The sequence below is a fragment of the Chelonoidis abingdonii genome, chromosome 8 (genome assembly GCF_003597395.2).
Source record: "Chelonoidis abingdonii isolate Lonesome George chromosome 8, CheloAbing_2.0, whole genome shotgun sequence".
NCBI classification, from domain to species: domain Eukaryota; kingdom Metazoa; phylum Chordata; order Testudines; family Testudinidae; genus Chelonoidis; species Chelonoidis abingdonii.
In genome coordinates, this window is record NC_133776.1 from 94,292,481 (window position 1) to 94,315,561 (window position 23,081).

At 42.3% G+C, this 23,081-nt stretch overlaps 1 protein-coding gene across 5 annotated transcripts in view; it reads left to right on the forward strand.

Annotated features, from left to right (window-relative positions):
- Positions 1-76: 76 nt before the first annotated feature.
- Positions 77-23,081, forward strand: part of TBC1D8B (TBC1 domain family member 8B) — a 56,800-nt gene continuing 33,795 nt past the window's right edge. For all 5 annotated transcript variants that reach the window (XM_032769431.2, XM_032769432.2, XM_032769434.2 and 2 more), the window contains exons 1-5: positions 77-275; positions 9,053-9,163; positions 17,778-17,896; positions 19,797-20,022; positions 21,404-21,644. In XM_032769431.2, coding sequence (XP_032625322.1) covers positions 149-275; positions 9,053-9,163; positions 17,778-17,896; positions 19,797-20,022; positions 21,404-21,644 — 824 coding nt within the window. In that variant the 5' untranslated portion in view covers positions 77-148. The remainder of the gene's footprint in view (positions 276-9,052; positions 9,164-17,777; positions 17,897-19,796; positions 20,023-21,403; positions 21,645-23,081) is intronic.

Sequence of the window (23,081 nt, forward strand, 5' to 3'; positions counted from 1 at the left end):
GGCCGCTGGGGCTGGTAGTGCAGGGCGGAGCCCGGACCGTGGCCGCCGGCCGCCAGCGAACTACATCTCCCGGCGCCCCCCGCTCGGTGGAGCTTGGCAGGCCGGCTGTGTACGTGGGAGCGGAGCGGGGCATGAGGCGGGCGCCGAGATGTGGCTGAAGCCCGAGGAGGTGCTGCTGAAGAGCGCCCTCAAGCTGTGGGTGCTGGAGCGCTCCAACCGCTACTTCGTGCTGCAGCGGAGGCGAGGCTACGGGGAGGACGGCGGGGGGCTGGCAGGTGAGCGGCCCGCCCCCGGGGGTGCAGTGCCGGCCCGGCCCGGCCCGGCCGTCTTGGGGCGGGGCAGCCCTGGCGAGGGCGGGGCTGGGGGCCCCTGTCCCGGGGACTTCGTGGCAAGCGGTGGGGCGGGGAAGGGCTGAGGGTTTGGTTCGCCCCGCGGGCGGGCTGCCCAGGACCCAGCGGGGCAGAGCCGCGTACGCCCAGGGAGGGGGCTGCCCAGCCTGCCCCGGGCATAGCTCTTGGGCTGGTCGCGCTGGGGTGTGATGTTTGGGACCCTGCTCCTAGGGAGGCTGCTGCTCCTTCCCCTGCCCAGGCATCTGCAGAGGAGATGGGGGTCGGCAGCCACGACGGGTAACTCTGTGGGGGCGGGGCACAGGTTAAAGCAGCAGTTTTCAAACTTTCGGAGTTGAGGCCCCGTCTTTGCGTTACAGTTTTTGGTTGCGCCCCCCCCCCAATACAGAAAGAGGTGAGATGGTGCTCCTGAGTCCTGCCGGGCCGGGCGGAAGCCCAAGCCAGCTGGCATCGCTGCTCTCCCCACCCCCAGTGTTCCTCTGAACCCACCCCCCAAGGAGGCTGTGCCTCCCAGTTTGAAAACCTCTGATTTAAAAATTCTGATGCAGTGGGTTTTAGGACAGGGCATATAAACTCCGGCAAGACATTGGGGAGCACCTGTCTCCCTGCCCCCCCCCCCCCACGTGTCACTTCTGGACTGGTTGAGGGGGGTAAAAGGTCTTTTTTCTCAACGTAAGAAGCTTCACTTTATAAAAAGTTTAGGTTGTAAAATCTGATCTCTACTCATGATTATCTATTTGTCCAACCGGGGCTCCTGGGTGCTACTGTCATGGAGCAGGAGCCTGTTGTACTAGGTTCTGTACAAACAGAATTTCCGCCTTACTAAATTGTGGCTCCTCTTTGCTTTCCTTTCCCAGGAGAAATGCCCTGGATGTCTAGGAAGGTTTAGTTCTTGGATGCGCTGGATCAGTCACTCCTTTCTGGGTTATCCAAGGCAGTGTCCAGCTGTGGCATTGTGAATGACAGAGAGATTTTTAGAAGTGTGCATATGAGGGTTTAGTCATCTCATTGAAACCTAGTGCAGAATCCTCCATCCTGGTGGGGAGAGATGCACTATCCGGCCTGTGAGACAATGAATCCTGACTCCAGAATGAACGTTGGTGGGTCTGGATATGCCATCCTTGTGTTGGAGATGTGGATAGTGCTGGGCACACAGGTCATTTGCAGGGAAGAAAGGACGTATGAAAGGAATCATTAGTAATCCAATAAACCTCCCAAAAGGCTGCAACAGATTTCTGAGAAAAACAGGTTTGGGTTTAGGAATCAAGGGTGATTCTGGTCATAAACACCACTGTAAAAGTGTCAGGTTGTTTAATTATGAACTCACCTCTTCCGGTGAAGGACTATTTTGAGCAGCAGCTGCTGCTTTTGTTGGGCAGTTAAGTGCTTTTCCAGGGAAGGTAAATCATGTATGTGCATTGGCCTCTCTCTTATCCTAGTTTTAAATATGGCATCTTTGAAGACCAGAGTAAGCCCTACCCATTGTCACTCACTTGGCCTGAAGATTATCTTTCTGTATGCTGCAGCTTATTTAAAAATCCTGATTGCAACAAAATGTAGAGCTGACTCCAGAATTAAAAGTTCACTCTTTTAAAGATGAATGTTCTCCACTAAATAATATATATTTATTTATAGTTGTCCAAGTGTATGTTCTGAGCCCTTGTCTTTTCTGAAGGTGACATCTCTGTGACTAGTTCTATGTCCTTGATATTCATCAGTATGGAAGGACAGGTGTACAAATATGTTCCTATTGTGCTCTCCCTAATTCTTGTGGCATTACACAGTTGATGCTTCTCTTTTTCACCATTAGTATCCTGGCAACTCTTGTTTAGAAAAATGTCATTGTGGAATGGCCAGAGGATAAAATTGCAGTGTATTCTTGAAATAAAGTTTTATATAATGAGGGTTAGGAAGAGATGGTCTATGAAATACATGTTTGCAGTTGTATATGCTTTCATGGCTATACAATATATACTTTTAAGGTGTTAATTAACATAATTGGTTATGTTTGTCTAGTTTTAGATCTTTATATTGCTAGGTGCCATACACTTAAAAGCTATACTTTATCAAACACAGTGAACATCTCCCTGGGTCAGAGTACAGTCTTGCTCCACTTAGTGGCCTCCCCTAGACTACACCTTTTAAGCAGGATCCCAGTCCTACCATCAGATTTGTGTATGTGACCCCTGTGGGTCTGATTGCAGGATCAGGACACAAGTTTATAACCAGTTGGTGACATGGTTCGCTCTAAACCATGGTTTGTTTCTACACGCAGCATGTTTAATACTTGCTTAGCATCCGTGGTAGATGAGACGCCAAAGGTCTGTGCGGATATTTGATTGTCTTTATGTAATCAGTCCAGTGTGCACTCTTTTCCTTTCCCTTTTTCCTTACCTTTCTTAGATGAGACCTCTTCCTCCCCCTAATTATGCAGCATGCTTTGGAACTTGTTTGACTGTTTCCCCTTCCATAGTTCCATGCATGGTAGGACATCGATATGCATTGCCTTATGTGCTGGAGGTGCCAGTCTGTGTCCACATTCTCTGGCTCTTCTGTCTTCTGCGGAGGCGTTACGGGATCGCAGCTCAGATTTTTCCAAAATACACTGTTACAGATACGTTTAGTCAGAGTGGCAGATGTGAATGCAAAAACACAGTTGTGATGGCAGCAAAACTGCAAGGTATATGCAGCAGAGTTTGTTGTAACTGGGATCAAATGAGAATGTCCTGACCTGGTTACAAAGACATGGCGATACTTGTAATGCAGGCTGGACCTTATCTAGAAGAGTAATATCCCTGCACTAGTCACATGAGAGAACTCACTGTAACAAAAATACCAGTCTTTCAGTGAAGAGGCAGAATGATTTATTTGCTGATGTTTTTCTGGCTGTCTCAAGTGGATGCTCAGCCTTTCAACTTGAGGTACTTAGACAAGATGGAATAATCAGAAAAAACGATTTTGTGGCTAATATGCATTGCTGGAACCAAATCCTCCGTGCTCACTACACTAAGCCATGAGTCTCATATGAGTCTAAGAAAGGGGGTTCTTTGGAGGTGAGGAAAGGAATTACCATCTTCCTTCAGGGCTGAACTTCTTAATGGCTATTACTGCAGTCCTGAGTCCATAGTAGTCCTTACTGCTGTAGCCAGTTCTGTAGGAGCCATGGCTTGTTAATCCATATTGTGACCCTGCTGTCTCTTTTTCCTGGACAGTCCACACCCCCAGACATATGGATGGAGCAGCTGCAGATGTGGACTTATTTGGAGAAGTCTTGTCCTCTTGTCTATCTGTGAACATGGATTTTACCCTTAGTAATTTCACCAAAAGAAAATTGTGTTTTAAAATGTAATCATCCAGTGGGAATGAAAGGCAGTGTTTTTCAATGACAATGTGTGTGTCTTTGATAGAATTTCTCTTAGACTTATTCAAAAGTACTTGGATATCGCTGCTTAATCTTACAGGGAGGTTTTTTTAGCATAATCGGGAGGGCACAGGAGATGAGTGATTTGTTGTGTAATAGTGGGATGACTGCTTTTCAACACTTGATAGATGGCTGCTGCTGCAGTATTAAATGTATAGTAACAGAATATATGGTAGAAAGGATTTTACCGGCTTCTGTTTTACTAGACTGAACCTTTCAATGGCTGGCTTGCAGCAGGTTTCCAACTGTGGTAGAAAATAGGATGAAAACTTACTATGTTAATAAGTGTCTTGTGTGATCTGTGCAGCCCTTAGCCTTAGCCTGCCAGCACTGTTGGAAGTGGCTCCCAGCTGTTGAGAATTATGGGAGATGTTGTGGAACAGAGGGGGCCAAAGCAGGAGGAGCAGAGTGACGGGGCTGGATGTGAGGTTGGTGAGGCATGCTGGAGCAAGTGCTCAGAGGCATTACTAAAAGGTGCTATTGCAAAAACGACATAATCTAGAATCTTTCACTCTATTTTATTCATTAGTGATCACTGAGAGCTAGTCCCTTACAGCAGTATTTTAGAAGTTAGTCATTAAGAATAATTGAACTACTAAGAACATTGCAAGCTGCCCTCAGCATTTATAAAATCTTAGCAGCAGAGAGAGCTGCCTGGAGGTCTGCACAACTCCTAAGTTCCACTGGACCTGAAAGTGCTGCCACAACCAAAACCTTTTCTAGTCCTGGGAAGCTAATCATCTCTACATTCTCCTGGGACCTAGTTGTTTTCCTTGATCCTGCAAGAGTTCTGGAGTCTCCCTATTCCTGTGGCACTCTGTAGGACTAGAGAGTGTCCTTGGTGTTCCAGAGCTTGTTAGCAGAATAGGAGGAGAGAGATGCAGGGCCTGTAATATCTGTGGTGCTTAAATGCTCTTCAGGGTTGAAGCTGTAGTCAAGACCTTTTCTCTAATGGATCTGTTGGTAAAGCTGCTCATATTCACTGGTCCTGGAGCAAATTCTAGTCTTTCTGCCTATTTGTTTTAGGGAGAACTTCTTAGTGCTTCTTCTTACTACTCCCAGTCCCAGCTTCTTACCACAAAGACTTGTGTATAAGCCTACTCGGTCAGTGTGTTTTTTAAAGCTGATATTTATACTTAACTTGGAATAGGGGAGACGGACTGATTCACCAGTTGGTTTATTTGTGTAAATTAAGGTATTTATAAGTCCAGATACACCAGGATTTTGGCTGCTTGTATTTCTCATAGCATGTATTCAGACTTACACACAGTTTAATTTATGTAGCCAAGGGGAGCATTTCAGTACAATTTGTAGTTAATATGTGAACAAGAAAGCTCCAGAAAACAGTAAGTGGATATTATTTTACTTTCAAATAAATCAAAGGAACTGAAAGGATTTGCTTAAGCTCCCTGCTTAAAATCACCTCGAGCTGAGGTGGAGTTCAATGGCAATACATTTTTTCCAAAAATTATGAACATGTGAAAATAATAGGTTATAACCTAAGTCCTGAGTATATACTTGAATTGCTCAATGTACGTAAAAAGTCATAATGTAACTTTAAATATATTGGGCACTGCAATATGTAAATAATACATTTTCTAAGCAGTTTTTAGAAATACAACTCACTGTTTCATTACCTGTTTCAGCAGAAGCTGACATGATACCAGGACTCCTATAAGGAGCTCTGAACTAAGTCTGACGTAAAACAGGACTTAGTAAATTCGGTTGCTGTTTGAAGGTTGGAGAAAACAGGGTTTTACAAAGTTGTAAAGTGCTATTTTTAATCGAGTTATTTAAAACTACTTTTAAATTAATCAGAATTTATCTCTCTTATCTGTTTCTTCACAGTAGCTTTAAAAGTCCCCTGATTTCTCATACATTCACATGGCATCTGGAGTTCTTGAGCGAGAGCAAAATTGTAGACACAAGCTGGAGATACAGAGTTCTTCTTCAGCTCTGTGTTGCTTGAAAAAGCTTGTCTTTTTCACCAACAGAAGTTGGTCCAACAAAAGATATTACCTGACCCCTCCCCCACCTTTGGTTCTCTAATATCCTGGAACCAAAACAGCTACAACAACACTGCATACAGTGTTTATTTTAGGCTATTGGGAAAGCTTGTTTCGTTTTGTTCGTTCTTTGGCAGCTAGTGCTGGCAGGCAGAGAATTTCTTATGGAAGTGTTTTTGGGAAAAAATATATTTGAAGCCACTCTGCTTTTCTAGTCATGTATTTTTTGTTTTTGAAGTAATACTCTCCTCTCATACTTTGCCTGGGATATTTGCATGAAACAGAATCTTTGTTTTTTGAGGTTCACCTGGTTTTATTTCCTCATCTGAAGTTACGCCATAATATTACACCATGATGTCAGATGAGTGTATGCTGCTGGGAAAATTGTCATCTGAAGCTGTGGATTACAGTTTCAAGTGGAGAGTAAATAGAGGGGAGAGAGGAACTCTGCGGCACAGATGCTCCTAAATTGGCTGCAGCTGAGAACCACACATTGCAATTCAGCTGAGAGGGGTTGACAAAGTTGGTTTTAAGTCACCTTTGCCCCTCAGCTGAATACTCGGCTTGCCAGATGCTAAACCAGTCCCTGAAATAAACTTGAGCATCCTTCTGGATGCTGAATTTGCATTGTGCAAAAGCTATTCCATTTGCCTGTGAAGTGTCTTTTGCTCTTCCTTATTATTTACTTGTGTTATGATTGTGCCCAGAAGCCCTAGTTGATCTTGTATTTTTTTATACATTATATTTCAAATGCTTTAACTCTTAGGCCTACACTTAGGCACCTAAATAGGGCCCTGATCCTGTAGACACTTATGCATGTTCTTAACTATAAACACCTATTGGGCACAGGTATCAGAGGGGTAGCCGTGTTAGTCTGGATCTGTAAAAAGCAACAGTGAGTCCTGTGGCCCCTTAAAGACTAGTAGATATATTGGAGCATAGGCTTTCGTGGGTGAATACCCACTTTGTCAGATGCACTGGGCACAGTGGCTCAGCATTTTTGAAACAGGCTGCTTATTCAGGTGCCTAAATGTGGATTTAGGAATCTATTCTTCGCCTTTATTTTTGCTTGGCAGCAAGACTTGCTGTCTAATCTAGGACGTACCTAACCCGTCCCCCACAAGTGTCTGCTGGCTTCCTGTGTGCTGTAGGTTTGCCCTAGAGCTATCCAGTCCTTTAAGCCCAGACTGTGGGTATGGCTACACTTGGAGGTGTGCAGCGCTGGGAGTTACAGCTGTGTAGGGACAGCGCTGCAGTGTGGCCACACTGACAGCTACCAGCGCTGCAGTGTAGCCGCATTTGCAGCGCTGTTGGGAGTGGTGCATTGTGGACAGCTATTCCACAGAGCACCTTGTCCCATTTTGGCGCCGTGGGTTGTGGGAAGGGGATGGAAGGGTGCGGGTCATTCCGCTTCCTGTCCCAACGCCCTGTGGTGCATCGCTTCTCATCCCAGCAGTTTGGCGCCATTGTGAGTCTCTGTGCAGCACGATTTATGTGGGAAATGGAGCCCGAGCTGCTGAGGACTTTGCTGATGAATGTCGCCAGCACATCACGTTTGGCAGTTGAGCTATTCCTTCAGGTCCAAAGTGACAGTGAGGATTCCGATGACGATATCGAGTCGCCTGACGCGTGTGACACTAAATTGCTTGTGGCAGTAACGGACATGCTCAGCACCGTGGAACGCTGCCTTTGGGCTTGGGAAACAAGCACTGAGTGGTGGGATCACATCATCCTGCAAGTCTGGCATGGCGAGCAGTGGCTGCAGAACTTTCAGATGAGAAAAGCCGCTTTCATGGGACTGTGTGAGGAGCTCACCCCCACCCTGCGGCGCAAGGACACGAGATTGAGAGCTGCCCCGTCAGTGGAGAAGCGGGTGGCTATTGCAATCTGGAAGCTGGCAACTCCAGACAGCTACCGATCGGTCGCGAACCAGTTTGGAGTGGGAAAGTCGACCGTTGGAATAGCGTTGATGCAAGTTTGCAGGGCCATTAATCGCATCCTGCTAAGAAGAACCGTGACTCTGGGGAACGTGCAGGACATTGTGGATGACTTTGCTCAAATGGATTTCCCTAACTGTGGAGAGTCGATGGATGGGACGCATATTCCTGTTCTGGCACCACCCCACCTGGCATCCGAGTACATTAATTGGAAGGGGCTTTTCTCTATGGTTCTCCAGGCGCTTGTGGATCACCGTGGGCATTTCATTGACATTTACACAGGCTGGCCTGGAAAGATGCATGATGCATGCATCTTTCGGAACAGTGGCCTGTTCAGGAAGCTGCAGGCCGGGACTTTTTTCCCAGACCGGAAGATCACAGCAGGGGACGTCGAAATGCCCATTGTGATTTTTGGAGACCCCGCTTACCCGTTAATGCCTTGGCTCATAAACCGTATACAGGGAAGCTTGACAGGAGCAAGGACTGATTCAACTACAGGCTGAACTGGTACAGAATGACTGTGGAGTGTGCTTTTGGCCATTTAAAGGAACGCTGGAGATCTCTTTATGAGAAGCTAGACTTGGGGGAAAGCAGCATCCCTGCGGTTATATCTGCGTGCTGTACCCTCCGTAATATTTGTGAAGGGAAGAGTGAAACATTCAGTCAGGAATGGACCTCTGAGGTTCAATGCCTGGATGCTGAATTTGCACAGCCAGAGAGCAGGGCTACTAGAGAGGCCCAGCACAGGGCTACAAGGATTAGGGATGCCTTAAGGGAGCAATTTGAGGCTGAAAGCCAACTAATATTTGGTGCCTTGCACAGGAGTGAAGTGCAGTGGTTACAATGATTTGCTGTGCCTATTTTTTCCTTGGGGTACGGAATTTCACTTTCTGCAATAATAAAAACTGTTTTAAAAGCAAAGAAATCATTTATTGAAAAGAAAGTAAGTAAAAGGGCAGGGGGTAGGGTGGTGGACTGTACAGTCAGAGGTTTGAATATGTCAGCAGAAAATGTGAGTTTGTTCGTTTACATTTTACAAAATTATTACAGTTTGCAGGATAAGATTTGTTTACTTGACATAAATTAGTTACCGATTCTTAATTCCTCTTGTTTTGTATTTTTCTTTGGGAGGTTTTATCTTGATAGGAAGTGCAGCAGAATAATTTTGAAAAATTAATAGCCATCAAAAGAGAAACGTTTGGTGTGGAAGAGTGTGTTACTTAGCCATGTAATATCCCATGCTGAGTAAGGAATGCAGGATTAGAATCTGAATGTCTGATGCAAAATCCTAGTTTGACTCTGTTTAGTAAACCGTCTAAAACTGTATCTTAAATACAACAGGCCTTCTCATGGGGACACTAGATGCAGTCTTGGACTCTACATCAAAAGTGGCTCCATTTCGAATCCTGCATCAGACACCGGATTCTCAAGTCTACTGGTCCATTGCATGTGGTAAGTGTGATTCTTTATTTAGAGGCTAAATAGTTTTTAAAAGTGGCAAATCTTTTCCTGAATGCCAGTATACCTAAGAATGACACGTAAACATCTGGTGGGATAATTCTCTCTCCTTCCTCAAACCCCATCGGGTTTTAACAGTAAAACTGCTCACCTACCTTGAGAAAATGGAAAACCTGCCAGCAGTTGCTCATTTAGGGCCCAGTACTGCAAAATGCTGAGTAGTTGAATGGAAGTTGGAGAAAATCTGCACTATGCAGGATTGGGCATTTAAAAGTCCAGCATGAAGTGTTCAATTTTTTACTTTTATGGCCTATTTTTTCTTTCCTTTTTATTAATTTAAGAATGTTTGTGGATCACAGAGAATGGAGATATATACCTGCCATGCAGACAGATGATTGCAAATACTGAGTCTCATTTTGTTCCAGATATTTTGCATTTAATAAATCATGGCTTATACTCTTAGTTATTTTTATTAAATAATGAATACAGTCTTGTACAAACAGCATTTCACTTCAACACTGAGAACTACTTATCTCTGAGATGTCAAAATAAAAAGCATGTGGTGGGGGAGGTCTAGATTGGATATTGGGAAACACTATTTCACTAGAAGGGTGGTGAAGCACTGGAATGAGTTACCTAGGGAGGTGGTAAAATATCCGTCCTTGGAGGTTTTTAAGGCCCAGCTTGACAAAGCCCTGGCTGGGATGATTTAGTTGTTGTTGGTCCTACTTTGAGCAGGGGATTGGACTAGATGACTTCCTGAGGTCTCTTCCAACCCTAATCTTCTATGAGTCTATGGCTATATATAAAAGGTTATAGGCACAAAAGCAGGGTTTTTTTCAGTGTAACCTTTGACAAACTCACTAATTATCACGAAAGAGCAAAATTTTGTTGGCATTATAGAAAATATATTAATGCTATTTTTCCCTTCAGTACTTTAGTTATTTTATTTATCTTAAAGATAGCTAAAATTCATAAATCATCTAAAAAGGCCTCAGCAGTCCCTTTCTGCTGATAACATCCCCATCCAGAATACATTTTGCCCAATAGCTTTATATTTCTGAAGCTAAAATATTGAGAAAGTAATATGGAATGGTCCTCTCATTCCTGATGAGTTTTGTAGCAAGAGTTTAGCCAGCAGCAGATTTCTGCTAGTGGATTATAGTAAAATTAATGTTCACCTCAGTTTCAGCATTCATTCAGTTTATCCCTAAACCAGTTAGATCCAAGTGTATTGACACAGTTAGTTGCACAGACAGTGCTAGGCAAATAGACACACCTATACAAGTACTGGCATTCTAAAGCATTTATAGTGTTAGGGGCTGATCCAACACCCACTGAAATCAACAGACAGATTCCCATTGGCTTCTATAGGTGTATAGATGTTATAGCTGATGTTTCTATTTCAAAGCAAACATGCTTGGAACAGCCTTTCTCAGGAGCATTTAGAGACAATGGAAGCCACATTGTGGGTGCCACAACCTTCATCTCTTCTAGGATGGGGTTGGCACTGGAACTATGCTTGAGCAGTACAGCAGTCGCTTTCCAATTTTCCTGTTCCAGTAGGTTTTGGATTAACATAGGAGAGCTCTTCCATAACTAAATATCAGTAATGTTCAATAGGCAGCTACTCTGACAAACTGTGCAGGTATAGTATAGGCAAATATGGCCAGTATGTTCAAAGGTACACTATCTCATCCTCCCTCCTTCAGACTCACCTCCTTCATGATGCCTATAAAACCCTGCCTGCTATTATATCTAGGAGGGTGACAGGCTGTCACTGTCATACTAACTCTTCCATTCCTGCCATTCTCCCTCACTTGTCTCTACTCTGAATTTAAATAAGGAGGTGGTGGGAGAGGGAGAACACGATCAACAAAATAAAACACAACTGTACCAATCATTACCATGTTCTTTTGTTAGATCCCTGGCCCCAGCCTGGGTTTGTTTGTGTCTGTTAGTTGTAAGCCCTTGGGGGAAAGGTCTGTGGGGAGATTTTCAGAGGTACAGTGGGAATTCTGTACAAAACTGATATTTGAAAATCTACCCTGACTCTTTACATGTATTTACCGAGCCCAATGCGACCCCAGTCCCTTCCTGTGTAGCTCCAATAGTGTGATAAGGAAACAAGTTATGACCTAGTATTTGGTTGTTCTGCTGTGCAGCATTTGTATTGTGTCTTCACATAGATTCCCTGCTTTCAGGTGCATCTCAGTTTTTCTAGTGTTATGAAATTGCTTTGGTATTCTCCCTAGAGCAGAAGTACACAGCTTTTCCTATTCTAAGCTGTGCATGGTCCATGCAGCTCAACGGAGTTCAGGAGGAGGGTGATAAATTTGCCCACAAGGAAGTCTGAGGTCAGCATGGGTGGGAATAAACAGAAAACATAAATTGTGTTTTTTCTAACCTATTTACAGCAGGAGTTGAGTTCCTTCTCTTCTCACCCTTTCACTCCTCTTTCCTTCCCATTGTTTTGTTTCCTGCTGGCTGATGGCACAGTGTTTGATCTTGAGAGCAAGGTCTAGCTTCTCTAAGCTACTGTTTTGTGGGCACATTTTATTGATTCAGCGTCTTCCCCTAGAGACCAAACTCTTGTCCCTTTTATGATTTGCTCAGTCTCTAGTTGTCTAGTCTCTTGGTTCCAGAAGCTCAGTGAAATAGTACAGAGCCCTGCTGACGGTGCTGAATATTTCCTAGACGCACTATATTTATCTTGCAGTTAGTAAATATACAGTTAAGAGATAATGCTAACTGCTACTCATGTCATGTTTTATATATTTATTTGATTTCTCGGACATTATCTAGAGCAGTGCTTCTCAAAGTGGTGGTCGGCAGACCGGTGCCAGTCCGCGAGCCATTGCATTAAGGTAATAATTGGAGATATACCAATCTCCTAGAACTGGAAGGGACCTTGAAAGGTCATTGAGTCCAGCCCCCTGCCTTCACTAGCAGGACTAAGTACTGATTTTGCCCCAGATCCCTAGGTGGCCCCCTCAAGGATTGAATTCGCAACCCTGGGTTTAGCTGGCCAATGTGCAAACCACTGAGCTATCCCTCCCTGGCTGCCGGTTTGCGGTGAGTTTCCTCATAAGAGCATCGAATAGGATGATGATATGGCACTGGTCTCTGGCACATTGGAAAAAAAAATTGCCGGTCCCTCACATCAGATAGCTTGAGAAGCACTGATCTAGAGCTCAGGGAATCCCCCGAAATTGAAAATGCACCAGTAAATTCTAAAATTTTGCAGTGTCACGTTTTAGTTCATCAGCTTTTTTCCCAGTTAAACCTTTTAAGTTAATAAACTCTTTAACAAAAACTAGACACTCTACTGAGCCATAAGACTCCAGTTAAATTTTCCTCCAACCTCCAGCCCCTCCTTTAGATGCCTTTGGGGAAAGATAAACTTCATACCATATTGAGTCTGATCCCACAAATTCTTACACACAAATATTCCGCTATTAAATGCTGTGCTGTAGTCACATGATTTTTGCTATCCAATATGTATCAGAATCTTTTCTTCAGTTCGACAAGAAATCAGATCCTATTGTACCATCAACTACTTAAAAAAGACATTAATACCATATCCCTATATTGTAATATGAAACCTCTCTCCCTGCAATCTAATCTAATCTCCTCCTGTGCATGCTTTTCAAGGCTGTCCCTAGAGGATAATGATCAATAAGAGACCTAATTTTATATGGTGTATTGGCCAAAGGACAATGTGGGGAGTAACACACTCTCAAACATAGCACTTTTAAAAGCAAGGGAAAACATGAGTTACTAGAAAATGAACCATTTGTAAACTGTTGGTAAGTAAAATCCTAGGAATATTCCTGGGGAAATAATACAAAGTGGTTGCCATAAAATATACTCAGTTGATGAGTGCAGTAAAAATACTTATAAATGAATAAAAATAAACATGTACTATTGAGAATTCTGTTGCCATGACTTCAACCCTTAGGAAGCAGGAAAAGGGGATCTGCCTGCTGCTAGTACTTGAAGTTATATCACTTTTGTGTTACATATAGAAGAGATAATCTAAAAGGCTGTATAATGGCTTTGTCCCTTGCATGAGGTAGTATCCAGTTAATAAAAACAAGAGACTAAATTGCTTTCCCATTATTACATTTTAATGATCTAAGGGCTAGTCTACACTGGCAGTGGTAAAGCACTGCGCGGCAGCGCTTAAATGTGCCTTGTGTGGTCGCGGCGCAGCACTGGGAGAGAGCTCTCTCAGCGCTCTAAAAAACCCACCTTCAGGAGGGTTATAGCTCCCAGCGCTGGGGGCGCAGCTCTGCTGGGGCACCGTTTACTGTGGCGCTTTACAGCAACTTGCTGCGCTCGAGGGGTGTTTTTTCACCCCCTCAGGGAGAAAGTTGCAGCACTGTTAATTGCCAGTGTAGTCAAGCTCTAAAAGAAGTGTGTTAATGGGATTTTAACTTTGCCTGAGGCCTAATTGCTATTACGGTAACCTATCTTGTGCATAATTGATTCCTGGTAGGCACACACATGATGATAGTCTTATTGTTCTTTTCACTGTAATCATGTTTAGAGCAAGATTATTATTCCCATAAAACCTGTGGTCAGTTTTAGCAAATAAAGTAATTAAAAATTATAATGTCAGAAAGATTTTTGTCACCATCAGAGAATTTACAGTCATCCAGGGAGAAACACAGGCTTTTAGTGGGAAACAAAGCACAGAGCCTATGTTCATGGTGTTTTAATGGGTAATATGAGGGCACTACTCAGAATATTGAATGTGTGTGTGTTTATTTTATTTAAGAGCATTCTTCTCATGTTTCAGCATGAGTGTACAGGGGAGATAATGATGTCATTAATTGGGCAAACAATCATAAAGCGGCTGTCAGGGAACTTTTGGCAGGAAAACTCAGTGTTTGACAGTATTTATTGGCCCAGTATAAAGCATTGCTTTATTCACATTACATTTTTTTTGAGTTTTAATAACTGTTAAAAACACCATGGGGATGCAGTTCTTGACATGACAGGTGCCAGCTCTCATTCCTTGAGAGTAGGCGTTCTTTAGAAAATGTGTATAGCATTTGGATTGGTAGGGACAGATCCCAACAAAGAGCATTTATTTGTATATTTACCAACTAGTTGATGAATCAGAAGTCTTCATTTTTATTATATACATAGCCCCCCGAACATTCAGAACACTTCACAAAACATGTAAGAAGACATTGCAAACTAAGTCAAAAAGTTACCTATTCTGTGAATCTTGTGATATAAGTAGTGGGGACCAATCCTATGGCCTTTACTAACACAGCTGGCCCTGTTGACTGCGGGGAGCTACTCACTTGAGTAAATGCTGCAATACTGAAGTCTGCACAATTCTTCTTCTCTTCTAATTTATTAATATAAAAATAGAACATGCATAATTAACCCTGGATAATAACTGTAAATGAAAAAGGTGATGTGTAGTTTTGCTGATACCTACTGGAATTGCTGGCCTGTATTCTCAAAAGATAGCTAGAGTAGTATAACCTAAACACTGCAGAGAATCCAAAAAACTTTGACATGGCTACTTTTATCTTAAAACATTCTGCAATAACAAATACATTCAAATACGTTACTCCTGTGAAGCAGATACGTGTTATGCCGTTTTGCAGATGGGTAACCGGAGACTGAGGGAGGTTAAGTGACTTGCACAAAACCACACAGCAAGTCAGTATCAGAGATCAGAATAGAACCCACGAGTCCTCGCTTCTCAGACCAGGTTTCCAGTTAGTCTGGAGGAGAAATCAAAACTGTTTTCAATATTCCTGTTCACTTTTCCTGCTGTAAGATATTTTTGACATTACCAGATATGAATGCTCATAGAAAAACCATTCAGAATGCTGAGCTCTAAGGGAGAGTTTTCAAAAGTGCCTAGTAAGTTAAGAGCCAGTGACTTTTTTTTTTTTTTAAATTCCTCCACCAGAATACTTCCTCTGGCCGCATCTGTGCCAGAGTTTAGAGACCTGCCCTAGATTCTTAGTGCATAATCTGATAGAGAATCAGTTTTGCCCTATTTTTTCAGTGTTAATTACTCTTGACATTACTTTCACCTTTTTGAAATGCCAGTGCAACTCCATCGTAAATGTCTGTCTTCTTCTTAACTGTACTTAAAGGAATTTCTGTTCAGTCCCAGTGCAGTATTAAATAAGCCTGTGAAAACCGCTCAAACCTGCTTAAGGTGTCAGTCTTCGTAAAACAAACTGGTAAAGATGTGGTCGATGGAACTCTCTGATGAGGAGGGAAGTGGTGATAGTTCATTCATGTACTGGGCCTGTTTATTTCTAAGCAATTCCTGTAGCGTATGAAAACTCGTAGCCTCTTATATTGTAGAATCTGCTTACCCAGAAGTGCTGAATAAATCCTTACACAGTCAAAGCCACTTTATGGAAAAACTACCTAACTCCTAAGAATAGTCCGAGTATTGCACTCAGCTGGATCCTCATTGCTGCTGTTTCATAAACATCGTCTTTACTTCAGTAGTCTTATGATTGTAGTTTACTAGCTATTATCCCTGGCAAAATTCCTAACCAAGTGTATAAACAGGCCTGGTCTCTGAGTATACCGTAAACAGTTTTAACGTACTGACATTTCACACATCATAAAACTACCTAGCAGCTAATATCTTTCTTTTGTATGAAATTTAAACTGCTGATCAAAACACCTTACTGGAAAATGCATGTGTTTTCATTGAGGGAAATTTCTTTCTCTTCTAAACTTGTTATGACATTCCTTATATGATAGCTGACAGCTCTCTCAAAGCAAAATCCTTGCGGGGAGATCAAGAATAAAATGATAAAGTATTTTCACCAGAATAACAGTGCATGGGAAATGAGGTAATGAGGCTGACTTTGCCATTTGACCTATGAGGAGAGTTGAAAGAATTGGGCATGTTCAGTATAGAGAGGAGAAGGCCGTAGATAATAGTTTTTAATATTTAAGTTTTTATTATAAATAGGATGGTGATCCATTGTTCTCTAAATCCACCAAGGTTGGGCAAGAAGTAATTGGCTTAGTTTAAAGCAAGAGAGATTTAGGTTTGATATTAGGAAATACTTTAACTATAATGATAATTAAATGCTGGAACAGGTTACCTTGGAAGGTTGTGGAATCTGTGCCATTTGTAAGAACAGGTCAGATAAACATCTGTCATCAGGCATAGTGTTGGTAAATGACTTACAGCTTATATATGTTACAATCCTGCCTGAGCACTGGGGGGCAAGGCTAGATGACCTCTTGAGATCCCTTTTATCCCTACATTTCTATGATTTAATTACTGCATTTATATGCCCTTCGTATTTTGGATGATGAGCTTTATCCTGGATTGTACAGCTTACTTTCTAAACATTGATTATGTCAAATTATTCCTGATCCTGCATGCATACAGAGAAGGAGAAGAAAGTATATTTTGCTTTTAGTACGTTGGGTTTGCAGGAAGTGCAAGAGTGAAAGACCAGTGATTCTGGGTAGGCTAGAGTGACCAGACAGCAATTGTGAAAAATCGGGACAGGGAGTGGGGGTAATAGGAGCCTATATAAGAAAAAAGACCCAAAAATCAGGACTGTCCCTATAAAATCGGGTAGGCCTAGGGTAGACCCAAAGGCATTTCAAGGATCAGTCAGTTTATATGAATCAAAAAGGCAGTGGTTTCTGCATCAGGGAGTAGCTGACATATGCATTCTGTATTTTGAACGGAATAAGATTTCTTTACAATTGTGGAAGCCAAGTGCAGCACAACACTACCCACTTTGATCTTGCGGTGTAGACAGGACTTGAATCGTGTCGACAGTTCTTTCTGAACTGTGGTCATCGAAGCTTTAACATGATTAGGAATATGATTAATATGTGACTTGGTCCTACATCACAAGGTTGAAGCATGACATAGCCATGTTGAGTGCTACTAGGTGGTAATCAGGTCCTGCCTTATGATAAAGTTATTTAGACAACACAGATGTCTATAGAATGCATCTGAAGAGGAAGAAGCTTTGCTGTATCTAGAACAGTCGTTTCCAAACTTTTTACTAGGGAGAATGCCCAACTGCATTTTATTTATTTATTTATTTATTTATTTGCAACCCACCATTGCATACCCACCATCTACCCCGGCACCACAATCCTAATCCTGGCCTGGTGCAGAGCAGAGCCTTTTGGATCAGGATGATTGGAGAGCGAACCTGCCCCACGCTCATCCTGCAGCAGCAGCTCTCATCCTGCAAGACAAGGCCTGGCTCCTCACTCCACTTGTTGTGACCTGGTCCATGGGGTCCCAGCACCACTCAGGTTTGGCCTGGTTGTATCTTGCTCTCCAAACCTGCCTGTCTCCCCTTCACACCGGGCCAGGAGAAGTGCATGTTTGCTTAGGCCCGGACCCTGTAATGAGTTCATCTGGCCCTGAACATGGCAACCCAGCTAGAACCTTCTGATGTCCCACTGATGGGTCGAGACCCAACATTTGGGAAACACTAGTAACTATGATCAGTGTGCTAACTACTACAGTTTTGGTTATGTGTCCAGTGTGGACAAGGCCTTTTGTGATTTTTGTTTAGGTGAAGTTTATTTCTTAAGCTTTATTAACATGTTACTCTTTTATCAGGAGCCAGCAGAGAAGAAATAACAGGACACTGGGACTGGTTGGAACACAATGTTATGAAGACCTTATCAGTGTTTGATTCAAATGAAGATGTTACTAGCTTTGTACAGGGAAAGATAAGAGTAAGTAGCATGTAGGTGATATAACAGAGGAAAGCTGTGACTTCTCACTCTTCAGAAACACATACATTTTTTAAAGACATTAGGGGACAGCATTGTGGTGCAATGTAATTCTTTTTATACAGTACTATATTGCAGTTGGATAGGAGCAATGGAATGAGGTGAAGCTATTTCACTTCAAAGTTAAGTAAGATTGATAGAGACAAATTTCATTCTTGCTGGTAAACAAAATGTATCAGTTGCCTTCAGTTAACTGTTTAAAACTTGTGGGAAAAGAATATTCTGCAACAATAATAATTGACACTGCAAAGTGAGGCCAACACTAACGTCGAGGGCCTTTCCCTGTCTGTCTATATGCAACGCTGTCACAGCTGCACAGGATCTTCTCTGTGCCCCAGCTGTAACCAGGGACCCCTTTAGTATGCCGGGCACCAAAGACCTACACAGTTTCACATGGGCAGGCCCTTAGCTTCCAAGACTCTGAGACTGGGCCTTTGGCACCAGCACTCCCTGTCTCTCTCCCTGATTCCCTGCAGCGAATCCAGCCCAGCCAGACTCTTGTGGGAGTCTTGGACTGCAGTCCTTCAGAGCACAGTGCTCTCACAGAGTATTTACAGCCACACAGGCAGCCTCTCTAAAACAAGATAATTCTTTATTGGTCACCTGGCTACAGAAGCTGAAAATCCTTAGTTTGGCACAAAGAAGCAAACATTATGCCATGGTCCATCCTGGCAAAGCCAATGCCATCGTCCAAGCTGTGATGGATTCCATGCCTTGCTCTGTCTCCCTGTTTCCTTTGGCTTCCCAAGTCAGAACTTCTGAATCACTCCAAAAGTGCAGCCGTTATTCCAGTTCAGTTCACATATTTCACGTACTGGGGTTTCTTGCTGTTTGGGGTTGATTGTTCAGTCTTTGGTGTGAGGGCTCTTTTTGTCTTGCTGGGTCCTATGTTGATCTGGGTTGGTTTCAGCCAGATCCTTAAGGATCCAGTCATTCCACGCAGGCATCAAAGTAGTGCACACACCTGCTGTTCCAGGAGCAGCGTTAACCCTTTTGCACCCACTGTGCACAGAGGAAAACCGAAGCATGCCTAGGATTCATAAAAATATTATAGAAAATGCACCCTTTGTCACAAACGTGATAACTTTTGAATGCTGCATTTGATCAATTCCAAAAGTTCAGAGAATGTTTGAATGATGGGGGTTGGCGGGGGGGAATGGGGAATTTTGGTCTGAGTGGTACAGGGGGATGGGTGGGCATACAGCTCCTGGAGACAGGGCATAGAGTGTTCCTGGGATTGGGGCAGTAATGGGGACAGTGGTACAAGGGGGGAGTGTGCTGTCACACAGAAACTTTGGCATGAGGGGATAAGTGGAGAATGGGAGTGGCCTGAGGGGAGGCTTGCAGGGAGTCCCTGAAATAGAGGGGGATGAAAGGGTGGCACAGAGGGAGCTTGTGGAGGAATTGGGTAATGAAAGAATGCAGTGAGCCCCTGGTGTGTGCAATGAGCTTAGCCTTCAGAAGCAATGCAGCGTGTGACCTAGTAATAATCCATAGTTGTTTTTATAGCTCTTTCCATTAAAGGATAACAAAGCACATTACAAATACCTATGAATGTAGCTTCACAACACCCCTAGTGGGGTAAGGAAGCTTCATTATTCCCATTTTATAGATGGGGAAACTGAAGATAAGTGTCTTAACCATGGTCATACAGGAAGTCTGTAGAAGAGTCTGAAATAAATGTAGGCTTCTTGACTCTCAGTCTTGTGTTTTGGCCGCAAGACCATTCTTTCCCTGAAATATCCAGCACAAAATACATTGCATGGTTTGTGTGTGTGTGTGTGTGTGTGTATATATATATATATATACATATATACATTTTTTGTTTGTTTTTTGCTTTTAGGGATTGATTGCTGAAGAAGGGAAAGGTTCTTTCATACAAGAAGAAGATCCTGAGAAGTTTCGTGAAGCTATTCTGAAGTTTGAGAAGTGCTTTGGATTAGCAGAGCAGGAGAAGTTGGTGACCTATTACTCCTGCAGCTATTGGAGGGGGCGAGTGCCCTGTCAGGGATGGCTTTATCTTAGTACCAACTTTCTTAGCTTTTACTCATTTTTGCTAGGAGCAGAAAGTAAGTTGGCCCAGTCATTCACCATTTTATTTTGTATTTTTCAAATTTGAAGTAACATTTCACACCCATAATCCTCTGAGAATGAAACTTAGTTGTTTTGCAACATGACCATCAAATAAAACCAGTAATTAGTAATCAAAATAATCAGTGGGAATACATTATTTAGAATTATTTTATTTGCATGTGCATGTGTAACCCACTAGTGTGTGTTACTTGTCTTTCTCTGACCTGGATTCACAGAGAATATGGGTCTGGTACAGCTCTTAACTGAATATCCTGGGTCTTTAACTCAATCTGTAGAGATTCATGCTTTCAACTCTTGAGGCTCCTGGTTCAATTTCTGTCACATGTACGAATTTAAAACAAAAATAATCTTCCCAAATAGAGGCAATATACATTGCTGATATTTTCACACAACTTTTTGTGTATAAAGTCATTTTGATCATTTAAAAAGTATGCATTTGTGAGCAATAACTTTGTGATTGAAAGCCAGAAAATGTGAAGAAAGGTGCATAGACTTACAGGCATTTATATATTTTCCTGCCAGTACATGTATGTATTACTCATGATTGCCAGCAGAAGGCACAGCGGTACATCAGAAAGACACAGGCCCCTTAGATATAAATGGTCTGCTTGCTTTAAGAAGCTTAATTTTAAATGCACTATTAAGACAGAACAGCCTGCCTGATATTATAGTTCATGCAGCCATTTGCAGTTTTACATTGCATCAAAGAACAGAAAGTGTAATCTAGTAATAACATATGTGGCACTTTTTGATGTATTTCTAGCTGTGAAATTCTACCTGGCAGGCTGCCTGTGATGATCTTGTACTTGTGGAATAGCAGTAGTTTCAGTTTTTCTGTACGCTTATTTTTGAAGGGGCACAAATGACTGAGGGCCCAATCTTACAAGGAGCTGAGCACCCTCAACTCCCATGGCAGTGAATGGCAGTTGAGTGCATTCAGCATGTGGAAGGATTGTGCTATAAAACAGGGAAAGCAACTATGTTGGGGAAGATTATGGAACCCATTTTAAATAGTATCTTACCTCACAAGCAGTTTCACTGAAGCCAATGGAGTAGGTGTGGAATAAGGTACTACTGTATAGGAGAGAGGATTATTACAGTTTGGCCCTTATTGAAATACACAAAAGCTGCTTCCTTTTTCCCCAGAAACATGCAATACAATAAAGGCTGTTCACTGGCTCACTATAACGCTTTCAGCCATGTTAGACTTTCCTGCTCAATAGTGATTTAACTGTGCTGTTTAATTACATTTTATTAGAGCTGTTGACTGCTTGTTCCCTTAGTGTTAAGGAAAAAGTGTAGGCGGCTAGTGAGCAGTGAGAAGTTACTCACACCTGCTTATACTCGTATTTTCAGTAAAACTCGTTATCTCCTGGGATGAAATCTCAAAACTTGAAAAGACCTCCAATGTGATCCTGACAGAGAGTATTCATGTGTGCTCCCGTGGGGAGGATCACTACTTTTCCATGTTTTTGCACATTAATGAAACGTTCCTTCTTATGGAGCAGCTGGCAAACTATGCTGTAAGGAGACTTTTTGACAAGGAGACATTTGAAAGTGACCTAGTCCTTCGTGATCCTCTGCAAATCACCAAGAGGTAATTTATTGTTTGTAGAATGTCAGCTATGTGCTCAGTAGAGTTCCAGGCACAGGAAGACACAGTCCTTGTCTGAAGGAGCTTACAATAACAGCTTTGCTAACATTTGTCTTTTACCTAAGTGTCCTCTTAGATATTGGGTAATGCAGGGTGTTATAATTTACTGTTAGTTGTCAGAAGAAATCACATGAATATAATATACATCGCTGTCTCGATAGAACGCCACCTGATATAACACAAATTTGGATATAACGCAGTAAAGCAGTGCTCGGAGGGGTGGAGGGGCAGGTCTGCGCATTCAGGTGAATCAAAGCAAGTTCAATGTAACACGGTTTCACCTATAAAGCGGTAAGATTTTTTGGCTTCCAAAGACAGCGTGTTATCGAGGTAGAGGTGTATAAGAAATAATATCAACTTTATTCACAAATACTTATGTGGGTATCTCAACATGTTTACAGATTCTTCATGGCTAATCAGATTAACAAAAACACCATTCAAAATAAGCACCAATGCACAAATTGACCAAATCTGTGCTAATAGCACAGGGTTCTCCTTCTTTAAAACAGAACTGAACACCACATGATGTTTACTTACGCAGGGAACATACACTAAACACAGGAGATGGTTACCTTCATTGTAAATTCTGTAGGAAAATTCTCTTAACCTGGTCTTCTCATTCACTTTTGTCAGATCCGATGCAGGCTTAAGTCTAGAGAGCCAGATTTTGATCTTAGATATACACGTGTAAATCTGGAGTATTCACACAAAAGGCAGTGGAATTGCTCTGGATCTGTACAGCTGTAACTGTAATAATAGCCCCAAGTGTGCATTATTATATGGCATATTAGCATGTTTTTAATTTTCAGAGGCTCTTCTATGGTAAAGCTTAGTTTCTCTGAGTGTATTTTAACGAATCATTAAAGCTAACAAGTTGTTTTTCATGGCCCAGGTTTATAAAATCTTTTCACAATTTATAGGCCAGAATTAATTGTAATTCAAGACTTTACATCTGTACCTTTTATTATTTTTACACAGAAAACAGAACACATTTGGAACAGGAAAAAATGCAGAAAGCATTATTCAGGACTGTCATACAACCAAAGCTTTTTAATAATAATAGGTTTCTTGGTAGGTTCCAGAAGAGAGAACCATTTAATACATGAATATAGAAAAAGGGAGGAAAATCTTATTGCTTTATTCTCTGCTTTAAAGGGATTTCATCAGTGAATTTAAAGCCCCAGATTTACATTTGTTTACGTCCTGTATAAATGAGGTCTCTGGAGAGGTTACATTCTCTAGATAATAATTGTATTCAAGGTTCTGAAATATTTTTGTGAAAAGCATTATAGCAAAATTCATTTTCAGAAATGTAGTGTCTTAACAGCAAATGGGGATAAAAAGCAAGAAGTGATGATGTGATGTCACTGAAGAGTAGCT